The sequence below is a fragment of the Phaethon aethereus genome (assembly GCF_964289735.1).
Source record: "Phaethon aethereus genome assembly, chromosome: 1".
Lineage (NCBI taxonomy): Eukaryota > Metazoa > Chordata > Aves > Phaethontiformes > Phaethontidae > Phaethon > Phaethon aethereus.
Genome location: NC_138575.1, coordinates 61,052,390 through 61,068,657, shown reverse-complemented (window position 1 = coordinate 61,068,657; position 16,268 = coordinate 61,052,390). Strand labels below are relative to the sequence as shown.

Below are 16,268 nucleotides of genomic sequence, written 5' to 3'. Positions count from 1 at the left end.
GGACAGGTGAGACAGATTCTTCTTCCTCCTTCCTCCCTTGTGTGCGTGTGCAACCCAGGTCAAAATCATGCTTTTTTTCAAGAGGAGATTGTCAACTACTGTTTTGTATGCCCCAAGCTGGGCTGACGTCAGAGAAGCTCTGCCTATTTCTGCCAGCACTGAATTTGACCCATTTTATTCAGAGTGTATGTATATACCCCAGTACAAATGATGAAGCAGTGACTTAACACAGGCAGTGATTCATAGTGGCAGACACCTCTGCAGTCCTCAGAGGATGTCTAGATCTTTCCACAGCTGCTCTTTGCTGAGGAACCACCTCGTTTTCAGCCCAGAGTCATCTGGAAATGGCCAGCTGCAGCTGGGAGGTCCAGACTCTCTCTCCGTGCACCAAAACCCCCAGCACCTAACTTCTGAGCATGCTTTATCTATGCTTTATGTTAAAGGAGGGCACAGATGATCTCTAGCACCTCATGCCATGGGGTTAACAAGCACCAAATGTTGCTGTACCTCTTGTGTCAGAAATGTGCCATTATGGTGTGAACGTGTTAAAGCAGCAATTGCTCCCGTGGATCTCGGTGTCATTGAGCTCAGCCCTACGTATCTGTGCTGGTTTTGCTTTTTCCTTAAACTCACTCAGGAAGTACTGCACAAAATGCAGCCTTGCTAGGGGTTTCTTTCTTCATCTCTGTTGTAGGCGTATTACTGGTGCAGAATCTGTTATTGCTGTTACGGTGTATTTATTGTGATCGACTGTTACACATTAATCTTGCAGCATAGTGCTGCGATGAAGCATCATCCTTGTTCCCCTGAGTAATGATACTCCAAGCTTACTTTGTTTGCATTCATAGGACATCAACTATGCAGCAGCCAAAACCCAAACTGAGCACATAGAATGAACATCACCAAAATATCTGTTCTCTTCCAGACTGGTTGCGGCCCAGCATGGCAGAGAGCAAGCTGGAGCTCAGATGTTGGTTGCAGTCTTAAGTCCTGCAGAAGCTTTGATCAAAATACTTTGTATTTTCCGTCTCACTTTCCTTCCTCTGTTGAAAGAGGAAGAGCGGTAGCTATTACTACATACACCTGCTTTTATATAAACAGCATATTTGTTGCATACTGCTGTTAAATATTAAGCAGTGTTATATATTTTATAAAGCTCCGATAAAGCACTTTGAAGAAGAAATTCAAATGATAATGATGTGCTGTTTATATTTTTCTTTTGGTTTGCTGCATTTTTTTACATATGAAATAGAAAACAAATATTTGATGTATGTTTGACTTTCTCACTTTTGATCTTTATTTTGTTTTTCATTCGTAAGTAGCCCCTCATTTTCTGACCTAGCATTTTTGGAGAATGAAAGAGATGTTTTTCCAAACAGTCCTTTATCCAAGTTCACACCAAAAGCACTGTGGATTTGGACTCCACCCTCTCCCCAGACACTCCTCAGCATGAAAGAAAAGCAAATCTATCTTTTAATAAGATGAAACCGACTTGGATAAACATCAGATTGGAATTGCCTGGCTCCCTCTGCAGCTGTAGATTCACATCTTGGCTAAATAACTCCTAGCCCTTCTTCCATTTGAAATGGATATTTTGAGCAGTTTACAGTTTGGGGATCTTTTGAATAAGACCTTAAAAGAATGACATCCCATCTGTTATGCACAGCCACTAAGAATTCATGGTGTTTTGCCACAATTACCTGGCAAGATTGCCTTCTCCTCCCTGATCAGATGGTGCCCTGCTTGTCTGCAGGTGGCTCTGCTTGAGCAGGGGGGTTGGACCAGATGACCTGCAGAGGTCCCTTCCAATCTCAGCCAGTCCGGGATTCTGCAGCTTGTACTTTCTGCTCCAAAAAGGCTTTCCTGTTACTGGGGCTGAGCTGGTAAGATTCTTGAAGGCATTTGGAGTGACATTATTTTCTCTTTGTTGTATTGTCAATGATTATATATCCACTTGATGTAAGTTCAAACCTTACCGAAGCTACTGAAACTTTTCAGAGATCAGGGGGACTGGATAGCCTCTCCATGAAGAGAGAGCTTGCAGTGGGAATGTGTTGTGCATTGCTTAAACAGGGAAACAAAAACAAGTGACAGCTGTGCTTTTTTCCCCCAGTATTTTATAAAATGTGTAACTTGTCCCATGAAAGATGGACCAAGGGCAATCTCCATTAGCTTGCATTAGCATTTTCCATTCAGTCCTTCCCTTGGACATACAGCTCAAAGGTGAATGAATGCGTACATGAACTACGTCCTTCAAAGATAGGGCAAAGTATTATTTTCCTAGTGAGGTCTGTCCTCTGATTGTCCTCTGAGGGAACTTATTTCTCATGTCCACAGAATCGACGACTGTTTTTGTGCATCTCGGAAACTGGATGCAGTTGCCACTGAAGCGAAGTTCAAGCAGGACCTGGGTTTCCGGATGCTCAACTGTGGCCGAACGGATCTGGTTAAACAAGCCATATCCTTGCTGGGGCCGGATGGGATTAACAGCATGAGTGAACAGGTAACGAGATAGAAACATAAAGAAGAAACAGTGAAATGTGAGAGTTTTTTCTGCTTATCAAAGAACATGAGCCCCAGCTTCCAGCTAAACATAGGCAGGACCTTAATGCTTTCCCTGCATTACTTAGCATTGAGTTAAAGCACTGCCACGTGAACATCTACATTAAGTTTGGTCTTTTTGAGTTGTATTGATTCATTGGTACTGAGGTAACTCAGCATGAGGGCGAATGTGTCCCCTTCAGTCTTCTTAACAGTGAACTGAGTTGGGTGAAGCCAAAAGAAGATCCCAAGAGAGCTTAGTGTTGATTCTGATACTTAAAACAGCTTTAATGCCATGAACAGTGGTGTGGGGCAAGGCTTTATGAGGTGAATGTCCTTCCGCTGAACACTGCCCTGGGATCTGCAAGGCATTTCACATGCACCACGAAACCTCGGCAGGAAGCGGGTAATCGCCAGCACTCTTTAATTGAGTTGAGCCCAGTTAGAACTGACCTTACAGATGTGAAAATCTCTCTGCAGTGTTACCCCTCTGTTAGTCATTGTGGCCAACATCCACCAACTGAGGAGATGAAATTTCCCTGGAGTTATATCTCCACGAGGCTGGTAGTTGTGTCTAGGGATAAACTTGCCTCTGCGGTTGCCTACCAGCAGCGGTCTGTTGGACTGTGATGCTCAGCAAGGTCATTCCCTCTTCCCAGAGGGAAATGATGGCCATGGATGCTACCATTTTCTTTTGAAATGGAGTTCCCTTAATTTTTTGGTGCTCGTGGTGAAAGTGTCACTGCACGTTCACAGAGCTCTGGCATCCCCTTTGACAGAAGGCAGATGGCTGCTACCCCTGAGGTGGTCGCGTGGGACAGGAGCTGGGTTTTAAGTGGGTGTAGGTCTTCTGAGATGAAAGCTGCTCCGGGAATGCAAGTTATGTTGCTGTTCTAGCTTCAGTCTGAGTCAGTATTGTGGATTCGTTTGAGAAAAGCTTTAGAAGAGGGCAGTGCTCCCCCCAAAAAAACCTGTATCAGAGAGCTCATTCCAAGGTTCATACCTTATACTTTTTAAAATTATTATTATTATTTTAAGTTAGTCTGAACCTGGAAACTTTTCACAGCGTATTTCCTCTGTCCTCCAGGCTGGAACCAGGGAACGCTCTGGCTTGATTTGTCAAAGTACCTAATCATATGCTTAACTCTGAACACATGCTTACATCCTGCTTGAGTGAAAGTTAAGCCTGTGCTTAAATACTTTGCCGGATCAAACATCCCACATCTGGTAGGATCCCACATCCTGCAGGACAGAGCCCTAAGTGATACACGGCTGGAAGGGAGAGAGTATTTTTTTATTTTGCCAGAAGCCGTTTGTGTGGATGGTACACATTGTTACCGTGTTCCTGTGTGTGTGTGTGTCAAACACTACCGATGGGCTCATTAAAAACCCACTCCTCCCCTGTGCAAAGAAAGCGGGGCTGAGCGATGCTGCAGCACGAGCTGAGCTGCAGAGCAAGCCCGGGGGGGACTGGCAGAGGCGAAAGCCGCAGGGACAGCGGTGCAAGGAGAGAGGAGGTTAGAAACCTCATTAACTCTTTAAAACCCTGACACTGCAGCATGACATTCTGGGCCCCTTTTAGTTCCTGCTGAAGTCCCTCTTCACTGTCAGCAGGGCCAAAATATCCCGTGTGGTCGCCAGGCGGGCCCTCCGCTCTGGAGGTTCCTGCAGGGTTCCTCACCATGGCTGCCCACGTGCTGCGTCTTGCTGGGGCAAGCCCGAGCGTGGGGTTCTCAAATTCTTCAGGTCTGATTAGACCCCTTGTGCTAAACGCTTGATTTAATTATCGAATGACACCACTTGGAGAAATTGAAATAATAGTTGAAGGAACATGTATTTAATTTTAAGCTGCCATCTTGTCCCCATGTTTCAAGGCCCAAACGCAGTTTTTTGTAATTCTCACGGTCCTGTTTGTTCCTGTAGTGTTCATTGACTGCCAAAGGAAATGTTTTGCTACTGACTGTAGCTGAAGTAGTTTAAAGTTCTCTTTGCAAGTAACTTCAAGTCACCCAAGAGCTCTCCTTGCCTGGGGTGAACTTGTTTTTTTTCTTGGTAATGGCATGAGGCCCCAGATGCCTATTCCCTTTCTCCGTGTCTCCAGAAGTACGCTGCGGATTTGATCCTGTGATATGCTCAATGTATTTCAAGTGGACTCTTAAGTACCTTGCAGGGACAAACCTTAATTTATATTTTCTCTGCAAGGGCAACCCTTCCATACATAAGCACCCACTACCTTTAGCCCTGCATGCAAACAGGAAAAATGGGGTAGTTCAGGAAAAATAGTAGTGTTGGGCTCTTGCTAGGAAGAGCGGTGTCATGTCTCTGTGTCTGGCCGTGCTGGGCACCTCTGGTTTCTCTGAAAATAATTTCACTTCATGGCAGCACTCAGGTTAAACAGCAAATGGGCTATTGTCTGACAGCAGATTTACCAGAGGACCTCGAGGTAGGCTATAAACATGCATTAGAAGTAGCTGTGTCCTGTGGTAGATTTACTGCGAAACAACTGGTGGCTGTTGATCAACACCCCTACTATATTTAATAAGCAACTTTTTCTGTTATAATTTAAAGTAGATTTTCATGGTTTAATCAGGACTCATTACTACAGCCACAGTAATACTTAAGGGAAATTGTGATCAGCCGCAGCAGGTATTTCAGATTAATACAAATTGCATTGTGGTGGTTCTGTAGTGAAGGGTCACTTAATCTACTTTTCCTCCAAACAGGGACATGATTTCCTAGAGACAGCAACTTGTAACAATGCTGTCTGGCATTTCATTTAAAATTAAATCCTTGTTTGGTAGGGAGTGGTATACAAAGGCTTTAACTTTCCATCCCTTTACGGTATCTGCATTGAAAAAGCTGTGCCTCAATCTAACCTATCTTAAGAGGAGCTTGAGACATTTTTAAAGGCTCATTTGGTAATTAAAAAGTTAGATTTTATGAAACTGTGATCATAGAATTATTTTCTTTTTAAAATACCCATGGAAATACAGTTGCTTTAATAAAAGCATTTCTCTGCTGGGGCCCCAAAGACTTAAGATGCTCAGTTTAGTATATGAAGATGGAGGTGAGGCTCACGAGCCTAGTTTTACTCACAATGCTGAGGATGCCGAGGATAACATGAAAAAAAACCAGCCAACCCAAGGACAACAAAAATGGAGATTTTACAAAAACGGTTGGCTTTTGCTGGTCTGAGAGGCGTGTCTGTAACAGAGGTAATGGCTTTTGTTAAATACGTACTGTTAGTCTTGATGATATGTACTTAAATAATTGTTTGAAAAATCAAAGAGCGTTCTGTGTTAAATTTATCAATTCCTTTGTTTTTTAACTCCAAAAAATGACTAGGGCATGACTCCACTGATGTATGCTTGTGTCAGGGGTGATGAGGCTATGGTGCAGATGCTGCTAGATGCTGGAGCAGATCTGAATGCTGAGGTGAGGACTTTTTGTTGGTTGTATCTTTGTTCTGTTATTTGTTTACATCTTAAAATACCCCCTGAAACTGTAGTGGAGGGAAAATCCCAAGGATTAAAAAGAAAATAAATTTGTTTTACCTTGGACAACACCGCTTGAAATGAATAGTGAAATCCAACTGCATTAGGTTGACATTGGGATTCACTGCACAGAAGAGGTCAAGGCATTGGACTTACCCCACAGGTAATATTGATTCAGTTGTGTTTGGACACTGCAAATGAATACAGGCATTAGCACTAGCACGGAGCACAGCTCTAATGGTATTGGAAGGACTCCCTGAATCTCAGCTGAGTTAAAATGAAGAGGGTGAAAGAAATACCCATCTGATAACCTGCCAATGCTTGAGCATTTCTATGCATTGGGATGTTCCAGCTAAGCATCCCCAGCACACAAGTGCAATGTAGGATCCACTGTTTTGTTTTACAAAGTGCTTTGGGCTAAAAACTGTTGGATGAGGAACTTGAAGCTTCCAGAATACAAATGTGTCTCTGATGAATGCACATCACAAACTTACACAATCTGTCCACCAAGCAGATTGTGGTCGGATTTTGTGCAATGCAGGTATGTACATTTTTGAAGAGCTGTTTGAAAATCCGCAGAAGAATTATTTGTTAATGATTCCAGTTTCAATTTGTTGAGGTCATGAGTAAATTAAGCTGTCTGCTTCACTTATCTGTGTTCCATCTGTTCTGTTTGGACTTGAGCGAGCTGATAAATTGTAGTCACTGCTTTCAGCCGGACATTTTGCACTGTTAAAAAATCTAATTTAAAAGTAGAAATGGATGTCACCTGTAAGAGACTGATAGTCGTTACTATCTGATTGTTGTTTGGTGGCTTATGTGGAATCAGCTGATGATTTCAGTTCCACTCTCATCTCTTCCGTCCCCAAATTCAAGCAAACCACTCTCAAGAGCTGGCAATAATTGAATACTCGAACCCTTGTTAGCACTCTCGATAGACAGACCAAAGGCTGGATGGGCACTGGAGACTGATCTCTCCTTTTACCCTGGCTGTGGCTCAGAGGTGAGATGGCATTATTTGGACAAGATTTCATTAGGAGCAGTTCTTCCCAATTGCTCCAGTAATCTTCCAGACTTGAACCAAATTCAAATTTAAACAGTTTTGTCTTCCTGAATCTGCTGACATTTGAGACAACAGCTCCAGTGCAGAATGTGAACCTCCCCGATTCATTTCTGTAGAGTGTTTGCTCTAAAATCAAATGAAAACACTTTGGGACAAGAACTGTGAATAATTATGATGTGCAATTATAAGATGATTTGTGCACACCACAACCAACTGTGCAAATTGGGCAATTACAGCAAAAAAAAAAAAGGCAAATCAACCATGAACAAAAATAAATACTCTATCAGGTGCCTGCATCATTTTTCCCCTTTCACTTTGCAAATCAGTTATATATATATGTTTCCAAAAGTAGCCTCAAATGCTGGGTGCCTCCCTTTTTGATTGCCTGTCTTTATCGAAAATTGACTCATTTCCAGATGTGTTGAGAAGCTGCAATTCTCTCTAGAGTCAGTGGGACCTGTAGCTGCTCAGCAAATCTCAGCTGAGGCCTTAAAAGCATTGTCAGCTGCAGGTCTTTTGCAAACACCATATTGACTGGAAAGAACTCTAACCAAAAAAAAAGGAGCAAAGGAGTTAAAATGACTTCATTTTCTTTGCCACATGCCATGAGCTGCCCTGAACAGTGGTGGGAATCTGTGCTGGAGGAGGAGTTGGATGTGTTCACTGAACCATGACCCTGCCCATTCCCACCCTCTGCTGCTCTTGCTCCCCAGCCTAAACCCCAAGGCTCGAGCTGCTCGACCCTCTTCCTTCTGAGCAAACCCAGACCCAAGGAAGCCTCATGCCTATGCTCAGACACTGGCGCACTTTGAGCTCTATTTTTGGAAAATCTGGGCAATAACAGCTAGGTGCTGGTGCAGATCTGCTCCTCTGGCAAGCTGCAGGATCTGCATGGACTCTTCAGATTTTGCCCGCACCCCTGTCCTTGGGATTAAGGGCCTGGTCGTGTGCTTCCAGCAAAACACTGCATGTGGCGCTTGGAAACGCGAGCTGCTAATGCAACTGAGCACTTGGTGACTGGCCCTGCTGCCCTACGTGGGTAAAAGCACTTCAGACAAGGCGGTGAAAGCATAGCTGGTTGATGAGACAGAGAGATGGTGCATCTTCTACTCTGATTTTAGTCTTCCTCTGAAGATCAGTAATAAGATTTTGAACTTTAGTGTCACACACCATCTGAGTGTGCAGTCTTGGATTGCAAGCGTTCATTAGATTTTACTGTATCTGTGAACCTCATCAATATTAATATCCCCATCTTTAAGACAGGGAAACTGAAGCAAAGAGTAGTTATTCATCTTCCCCAATGTCTACATTAGAGGCACCAGGCACTGCAGCATAGAAAATGGAAGGAGCAATGTGAAAAATATGAGTTTGTTTTCTAAGGATGTAGTTTGCATCTTTTTTCACTGTTGCCACCCTGCTCTTTTAACTCAACTCAGACAGGAGAAGGCAGTAAAAAGGAGTTTTCTTAAAACAGCTCTGAAATGCCGCTCTGCCCCATCACTTCTCATCTGTCTTTTTAACCTCAGTGGGAGAGGAGGAGCCTGGAAGCATATCTGTGAACTCCTAGGGTAGGGCTTGTGATGTCTCACTTTGTGGCAGTGACAAAAGTCATACTGATTTATGTGGAAAGAATTTCTTTGGGCCTGGAGCAATCCCAAGACCCAGGGCTGTTGATACATGGTCTGGAGAAGTCAGTGGGAGCAGTCCTTAGCTGTAAGCATCCTGATCTGTCCCTGCTTCCCCAGTGTGTGCTGCTGTAACCAGCTGTGGATGTTTTTGACCTTGTGCAAAAGTATCTGATGGCCAGTGGTTTAGATGGAGCTACAGTAGTTGGTAAAAAGACTTCATTTGGTATGAACTCTATTTAAGCTGTCAAATCAACATGAACAGTTTTGATATGGAGAAAATTTTCACAAGAAAAAAATGAAGCCAATTATTTTATAAAGCACCTTTCCCAGGTTTTCTATTTCACGTACTTCCTCACATGCCTGGCTTTCAGGCAGGTTTAATTTTATTACGTATAGCTCTTTAAAAAATAACTTTAATTTGTTTGTAGGTTGTCAGTACTGCTCATAAATACCCATCCGTCCACCCTGAGACCCGCCATTGGACAGCTCTGACATTTGCTGTGTTGCATGGACATATTCCTGTAGTTCAGGTATTATTGTATTTCCCTACCTGCATCTCATTCTTTTGTTTCTCCTCTTCAGTTCTAATTGCATCCATCTCAAACCAGTATCCTCTTGTCATACTCATATTGGTTATTTCTGCTTCTTCTAGAGTGTACTGATATATAATAGACTTATTATATAAACGAATACAGTGCTCAAACCTTAACCAATATGAGGTTTAAATAGGACAATTTTAAAGCAAAGTTGCACCAAAGAAAGTCTGACAACTCCTTGTGCTCCTTCCTGACCACTTGTTTTATATGTTTGTTTATTCATTCATTACACTTTCTTACACTGCAATATTTGAGCAAACACAAAACGACTGCCGTGGTGGGGGAGAGGTGGACAACAGCCCTTGTGCTGCTCTGAAGGGGGAGAAGCACTCACTCTCCTTACCCCATCGAGGTACCGTGTGGGATGTGCTGGTTCTGTGCTTTGGCATGTCAAAAGTCAAGAAGGTTTATTCTTCAAAACAGCTGTGTCTATGGCACACTTAATGAAGTGCCAAAACTGTGAAGGCCTTAAGACAGAAATGGCCAAGAGGGGGCTGGAGCGCAGGCTCCATCATGCTCTCCTTGGCCATTTTTGTTTTCAGCATTGTTGTTATTTATGTGGAAGTGTCCCTGAAGGAGATCACAGCTTTTGGACTCATTGCTGCAATTGGTTCTTAAGAACTGCCTTTCTTTTGGCCATGTCTTTATATAAAAGATGGAGGCAATTGAAATCTGATCCATTTTAGGGTGGTACTGGGCTTCTAGAAGACTGTGAAGGAAGGATGCTTGTTGGGCTAATTTTCAGTACTTCCATCTTCAGTGCATTACTTCCTAACCCTGACCTTACCCCATTTCCCATTCAGAAACACTGGGTTGCACTTTTTTGGCTCTGAAGTTGGACACTAGTGCTCCTGGTGTCTGGCGGCATAAAATGAGCAAAAAAAGGAATCAAGAATCGCCTCTGTGAAACAATGGGCAGAATTTGCATGTCACTTGTCTCCATCTGGTTTGCAGATAACAAGAAGCATTAGACTCTCATTTGTCACTGTTCATGAACTCTGAAGGCTGTGATACCCCCAGTTGCTCTAAATGGTGAATTTTCTTTCTAGCTGTTGCTGGACGCTGGAGCAAAGGTAGAAGGTTCCTTGGAGCATGGAGAGGAAAATTACTCTGAAACTCCTTTACAGTTGGCAGCAGCTGCTGGTAAGGACTTTCTCCTCCCACTGTATTAAATTCTTCAGGTGGGGTCTGTGCTTTAGGTGAGCAAATACTGGATTTTAAAAGAAGTAAAAATGCATCTCTTGACTTGCAGGAAATTTTGAATTGGTCAGTTTGCTGTTGGAGCGAGGAGCTGACCCCATGATAGGAACAATGTACAGGAACGGCATTTCCATGACTCCACAAGGTGACATGAACTCTTTCAGTCAGGCTGCTGCACATGGACACAGGTAGAGTGGGAACAAGTCTAGTGGCATCCTCCAAGTACTTATTTTTTGCCTGGGCGTCCAGTTTGAGCAGACAGGTGAAAGTTCTGCATGAACAATTGAACATGCCACCAACTGAGCAGAGATGTAAGGCTTTTTGCTAGCATGTGAATTTAACCGGTTGGCAGTACAAGCTGCTGTTTGATAGCTGATTTTTTAAAAAAAAGGAAGGGCACTTCTTGTGGTGTGTTGCAATGAGATGTTTGTTAAATGGTAGCTGATGTGACGGCAGAAAGGAATGCCAAAGACATTCCTTCTGAATTTCTTGTTGATGTATTTCTCAGGTTTGGGGCAGATTGTGTCTGTACTGCTGCAGCCTTAGTTCTTGTTGAACAGAGTTTCTGCATCTGTGTTTACTGCAAAGTCCTGTGTGCCTTAATGTTGTATGTATGCTGTGAATTTAAAAAAAAAAAAAAAGTAATGAAATGAGCACCTGGCATGCATGATCTCGCAATGCTCAGGAGTTGACTGCAGTGTAATGGATTAGTATTATGATCTTCACGTCCCTACTTTTCTGATTGTAGCCGTCCAGAGGAACATAGATACAGGTTAGAGACAGTACCTACCGTCTGTTTGCTTAGAGACAAGCTGCCAGTCTAACAACATGCTAACGGCATGTCAGGGCGGGTTCGCACAATGCTGCCCATCTGGAGCCTGCAAGCGATCCCTGGGACAGAGAGGACAGTTTGGTTATTGGAGTCTCTTGTTCCCTGCTCTGGCCTTGCTGCCAACAGGCGTGAGTGGGAGCCCCGTGCCCAAGGAGGACCTGGGGCTCTCCTCAGCTTGACTGCTGGCTATGCATGTTGCAGGCTCTGGCTCTTATGTTCCTACCTGTACACCACTCACACACGCTCCGTCCTCCTTCCCTCTCTGCCCCAAACTTGTTTGAGACACACCATGCCCTGATGCCACCCCACACCAGGGTTTGAGCAGGTACAGGAAGGATGTTGGAGTACAAGGGAGGTGGGATGGAAGCCAGCCTGGTTTCTCTTCTCACAGCTGCAGAAGCCAAAAGCGACTGTTGAGATGATGAGGTTACGCTGGTACAACTCTGAAGGCACCAAGTCTCTGAGTTTGGGCTTTGCTATTTGATGGCCCAGCCAGTACAGTGGCTTTGCAGAGAAGTCCCAGATGTGCTTGAACCTGCCCTGACTGGCCTCGTTGAATGTCTAGCTGCACCAGCTTTCCTAGGCTGCTTTGAGTGTTGAGTGGTGGTGCTTTCGGTAGCTCCAGGCAGCTCCCTTCTCAAGTGGCCTCCATAGTGAAAGTCCTGAGAACTTGTCCAGAGGCACCTCAGCCTTTCCTGATCATGGGAAGGAGTCTGAAATCACATTTAGCTCATGGGTCTCTGTTCCCATGAGATGCCGCCATCATGCGACATCTGTACAGTTCCTGTTATGACAGCAGCGTCGTGCAGACGTGGCCCAGGCAGTGCAGGTGGGCTAGCAGGAGCAGTGACTGCTTCAGGTCTGCTCTCAGCTGGTCCTGCCATTAGTTGCAGTAATCTCCTGGATAGTTGTCCTAACTTGCCATGTTGCAGCAAGTATCCTGAGCACAACGAAAGCCTAGCCGCTGATTCTGCTCTCCCACCCCCTCTTTCCCCCCTCTCCCTCTCTCTGTCGTGCTGTGATTGACAGGAACGTCTTTCGTAAGCTGCTTGCTCAACCAGAGAAGGAGAAGAGCGATATTCTGTCGCTGGAGGAGATCCTGGCAGAGGGGACGGACTTGCCTGACTCAGCAGCAGCTCCGCTCTGCGCCAGCCGCAACAGCAAGGCCAAGCTGAAAGCCCTGAAGGAGGCCATGTACCACAGCGCCGAGCACGGCTACGTGGATGTGACCATTGACATACGGAGCATAGGTCAGTCCCGGCGCCCTCTCCTCTCCCTCTGGGGAGGGACTGCTGTAAGAAACATGCTTCCCTTGACGGGCTGTTGCTGAAACAGCCCACGCTTGCATCTTCCTCAATCCCTGTGGAAGTAGAAGGTGATGGGGGATCTGGCCTGTTCCCAGCCCATTTTGTCTCCACAGTGTACCCAACAGTGGGCCCCTGGCACTTTTCTGCAGGATGCAGTGGCTTCCACCAGCAGCCCACTTCACTCTGCTTTGCAGAGCTTTAGCTAAGGCTCTGGAGCGGTGTTCAGCTCTTGTGGGCCACCTCCAACAGCTCTTCTTTTGTACTCCACCATAAAGCACTCCACCGTTAAAACATATTTATTTTCTGAAGTTTGTAAACCTCAGAGAGCAGGAGCAGGGAACTGGCTTCTTGGTGTGCTAACTGTGCCAACACGTGGCTTGAACATCATACTGGCCTGTCGGGAAATTGCTTCTGCCCATGGGGAGGGTGGCTGGGTGGCGCAGAAGGAAATCGGTCTGAACTGTGTGTTTACCATCCCTGCTAACCTGCGTTCAGAGAGAGACCTGGGTGCCCAGTGGTGCCCGGCGTGCCTCTGCCCGCTGCAGCGCTCCAGCCCTGCAGACATCCGGCGTGGGTCAGGGCATGCGGTGGGCTGAGTGGTGGCTCTCCAGGTGGGCTGAGCAGGCAAAGCACCAGGTGATGAGGGAGAGGAGAGCAATGGGGCTTCTCTCCAGGGGCTGGACGTATGCTGAAGTGAAACGAAAAACATTTTGTAGCCAAATGCCAGACTTGTGTTTCCTCCCACTCCGTTCTGCAAGAGCAGAAACTAGGTCACCTCCAGCTTAGTGCTTGCAGAGGTACATTAGCTCTGTGTGCTTTCATGCTTAGTGCATGGGAGCAGTTCCCTTTAAGTTCCTGGAGAGTGGTTCTGCCATGACAGACTGCTTGAAAAGGCTGATCTGCTTAACTTGCCCAGTGCTGTTTAGGGAAAATAGTAATGATCAGGAGAGGACATGGGGTAGTGCTTAAAGAAAGTTTTAATCTGAAGACCACCAGTTTGAATCCAGGTGGGTAGTGACCAAAATCATTTTTTTTACCATTTAATGGCTCTCCAGGGCCATATTCAAACAAATGAGCTAGTGTAAATCTAGTTTCCAAAAGGCTTTTGCATTACAGAGCACCACAGCAATTACCACAAATTGGCAGTCTCAGCAGAGAAGCTGAAGGCTAGATGAGCAGAGAGACCACAGTCTTCTCTTAGCATTTGGAGGAGAGCCTCTTGTGCATTAGGTCTGGGATGTCCTGATAACTACCAGCCTTCTCAATCAGGGATAAATAGGAATTTGATTTCTAGGGCTATTTGGAAGCTTTTGCTTAAAATCTTCAGATTAACATAGCTAAAGGTAAAAAACCAGAAGGACAGATCCTTCTCTAAAGCTAGGAATGAGCTCTGTCCTCTGTCTGTAGGCGTTCCCTGGACGCTGCACACATGGCTGGAGTCCTTGCGCACGTCCTTCCAGCAGCACCGACGACCCCTCATCCAGTGCTTGCTAAAGGAATTCAAGTCCATTCAGGAAGAAGAGTACACAGAGGAGCTCATCACACAAGGGTTGCCTCTGATGTTTGAGATACTGAAAGCCAGCAAGGTAGGATAAATTATGTGTTTTAAAGGAATCAGCCTCATTCCCATCCCATAAGACACAAAGCTTGCAATATTGTTTTTGCGCAGCTGTCCCGAAACTTTTTTAGAATGTATAGGATTATTATTATTATTTGTATTATGCATCAGAGGTTTTTTTCACTGCGGAAGCATGGGTTAAAAACACACAAGCTAATCACATCTCCTGCTAGAGCAGCTTAATACTGATGCCAACAATAAGCTGGAGAGACAACAGAAGCTGATGCATAGTGATGAAATTTAAGTCAAAAGGATCACTGCAGTATGTCAAGAAAAGTTACGCTTACAACTAAACCAACTGAAAGAGTAACTTTACCCAGCTTGTTTTACAGGACCATACAACAAAGCTAATATTCATGTTTGCTTTGAATTTCTTTAACCTCTCACATGACTTTCTTTTCCCTTCATGTGGGATTTGGACTCTTAAACTTGTGGGGAGACTGGTTTCTACAAGCACACAACAGGGTAATTTTTTTAAATCTTCTGTGTGAGTGTTTGTACTTGCAGCCTCCCCAGATTTATTCTTTCAGCTGGCATTTTCTTAGCCAGACAAATCATACGAACAGAACCTTTTGAGGGAGGGAGGTACCATTGGTATGCGAGTATAATAGCAAAGGGGATGATCATGGGGCCCGCAAGGAGAGGAAAATGTCTTGCATGGTGAAGGCTGGATACCCCCTTTTAAAACTTGTTATAACCAACAGTCTCTTCACTACTGGTCCTCCTGACAGCCAGTCACTCCCAAGGAACGCTCTGTCAACTTTACTGTTACCAGAAAATCATTTAGTGAAGAAAAGCATGAAAAGGATTTGATTGCTGTTCTTCTTCTCATGCACCACAATACATGTTGGTATGGTATTCTGATTGTTTAACTGGGAAACAAGTAGCATTTCTCACCCAACTCTACATGTAACAGCAAGGAGCAAATAATTTTTAGCACCTCCAGCAATAACCTAAATAATGTGAAAAGGGAAGAGGTTCTGGTGCTCTATACTAAATGGTTCCAGACTTAGTACGGCTAGGGAAAACCTACATGGATTTATTTCTTGTATCCTGCTGCAAAAGAGGGTTTGGACTACAGTCCCAAGCAAATCCTGAACATTTGTTCCAGCAATTGTTCTGATTTTTGCTCCCACGAACCTTCCCTTTGGGATTAGTTTGTATTGGATGGGTATTTATGGAGAATATTTGAGATAGCTTTTAGGAAATCATTCCAAATCCTAGGATTTGTAGATTCCTTGTTCTGAACTTGCTTGGGCTAATGCATGTTCATCCAGAAAATACCAGCAAGGTGCTGTTCGATTTGAAAGCTGATGTAAAACTAATTGTATTGAAAACTTAATGGACATTAAGTTTAGGCCTTGTAATCTAGGATGAGGGATGGCTTTAATTGCTCTTCTCCTGGGTGGCTGAAGCCAAAGCCAATGATCATTGTTAGAATAAGTTATTTACGTAGGGTTATACCTCTGGGACATGGTAGACTCTTCCAGAGTCTCTTGTAGGAGACATGGAAACAAATAAGAGTGCTACCTTCTGCTTTGGGTTCACTTAAAACCTAAAATGGGGGGCGTGAAACAACTGAAATACCACAAAAAACCCTACACAAAAAAGAAGAAATCTGTGCTGATCTTTATTCCTGCCTCTGAGCCTAGGGGAGCTGCCTGTCTTCACTCTTCATGAGCATGCATATTCAGAAACACACACACATACACTGCTTCATATTCTTAGAAAAATAATGAATCATTCTGGGACACTGTAAGGGTTTACAAATTGTCTGCAAATGGCATGAATTATTGCAGCGGTCTTGTCCAAACGGCCTCTCACAAAGCTCTCACAGACAGAAAAGAGGACAGACTGTGCAACTCTTTGGAAGGAATCAAAATAAATTCATTTGTAAGAGAATGAGCCAATAGAAGTTCTCCCTGGTCACTCCGTAGAAGGCAGCCGAGGAAAGCTGAGATTCAAAGGATCTTCTGTTCTCCTCCTCTG

The 16,268-nt window shown here is 44.4% G+C and overlaps 1 protein-coding gene across 1 annotated transcript in view; it reads left to right on the top strand.

Annotated features, from left to right (window-relative positions):
- Positions 1-16,268, top strand: part of ABTB3 (ankyrin repeat and BTB domain containing 3) — a gene marked incomplete at its 5' end in the record, with an annotated part of 177,495 nt that overhangs the window by 139,039 nt on the left and 22,188 nt on the right. The window contains 7 exons of the mRNA XM_082013971.1: positions 2,338-2,503; positions 5,887-5,976; positions 9,155-9,256; positions 10,372-10,465; positions 10,575-10,710; positions 12,384-12,604; positions 14,069-14,247. Coding sequence (XP_081870097.1) covers positions 2,338-2,503; positions 5,887-5,976; positions 9,155-9,256; positions 10,372-10,465; positions 10,575-10,710; positions 12,384-12,604; positions 14,069-14,247 — 988 coding nt within the window. The remainder of the gene's footprint in view (positions 1-2,337; positions 2,504-5,886; positions 5,977-9,154; positions 9,257-10,371; positions 10,466-10,574; positions 10,711-12,383; positions 12,605-14,068; positions 14,248-16,268) is intronic.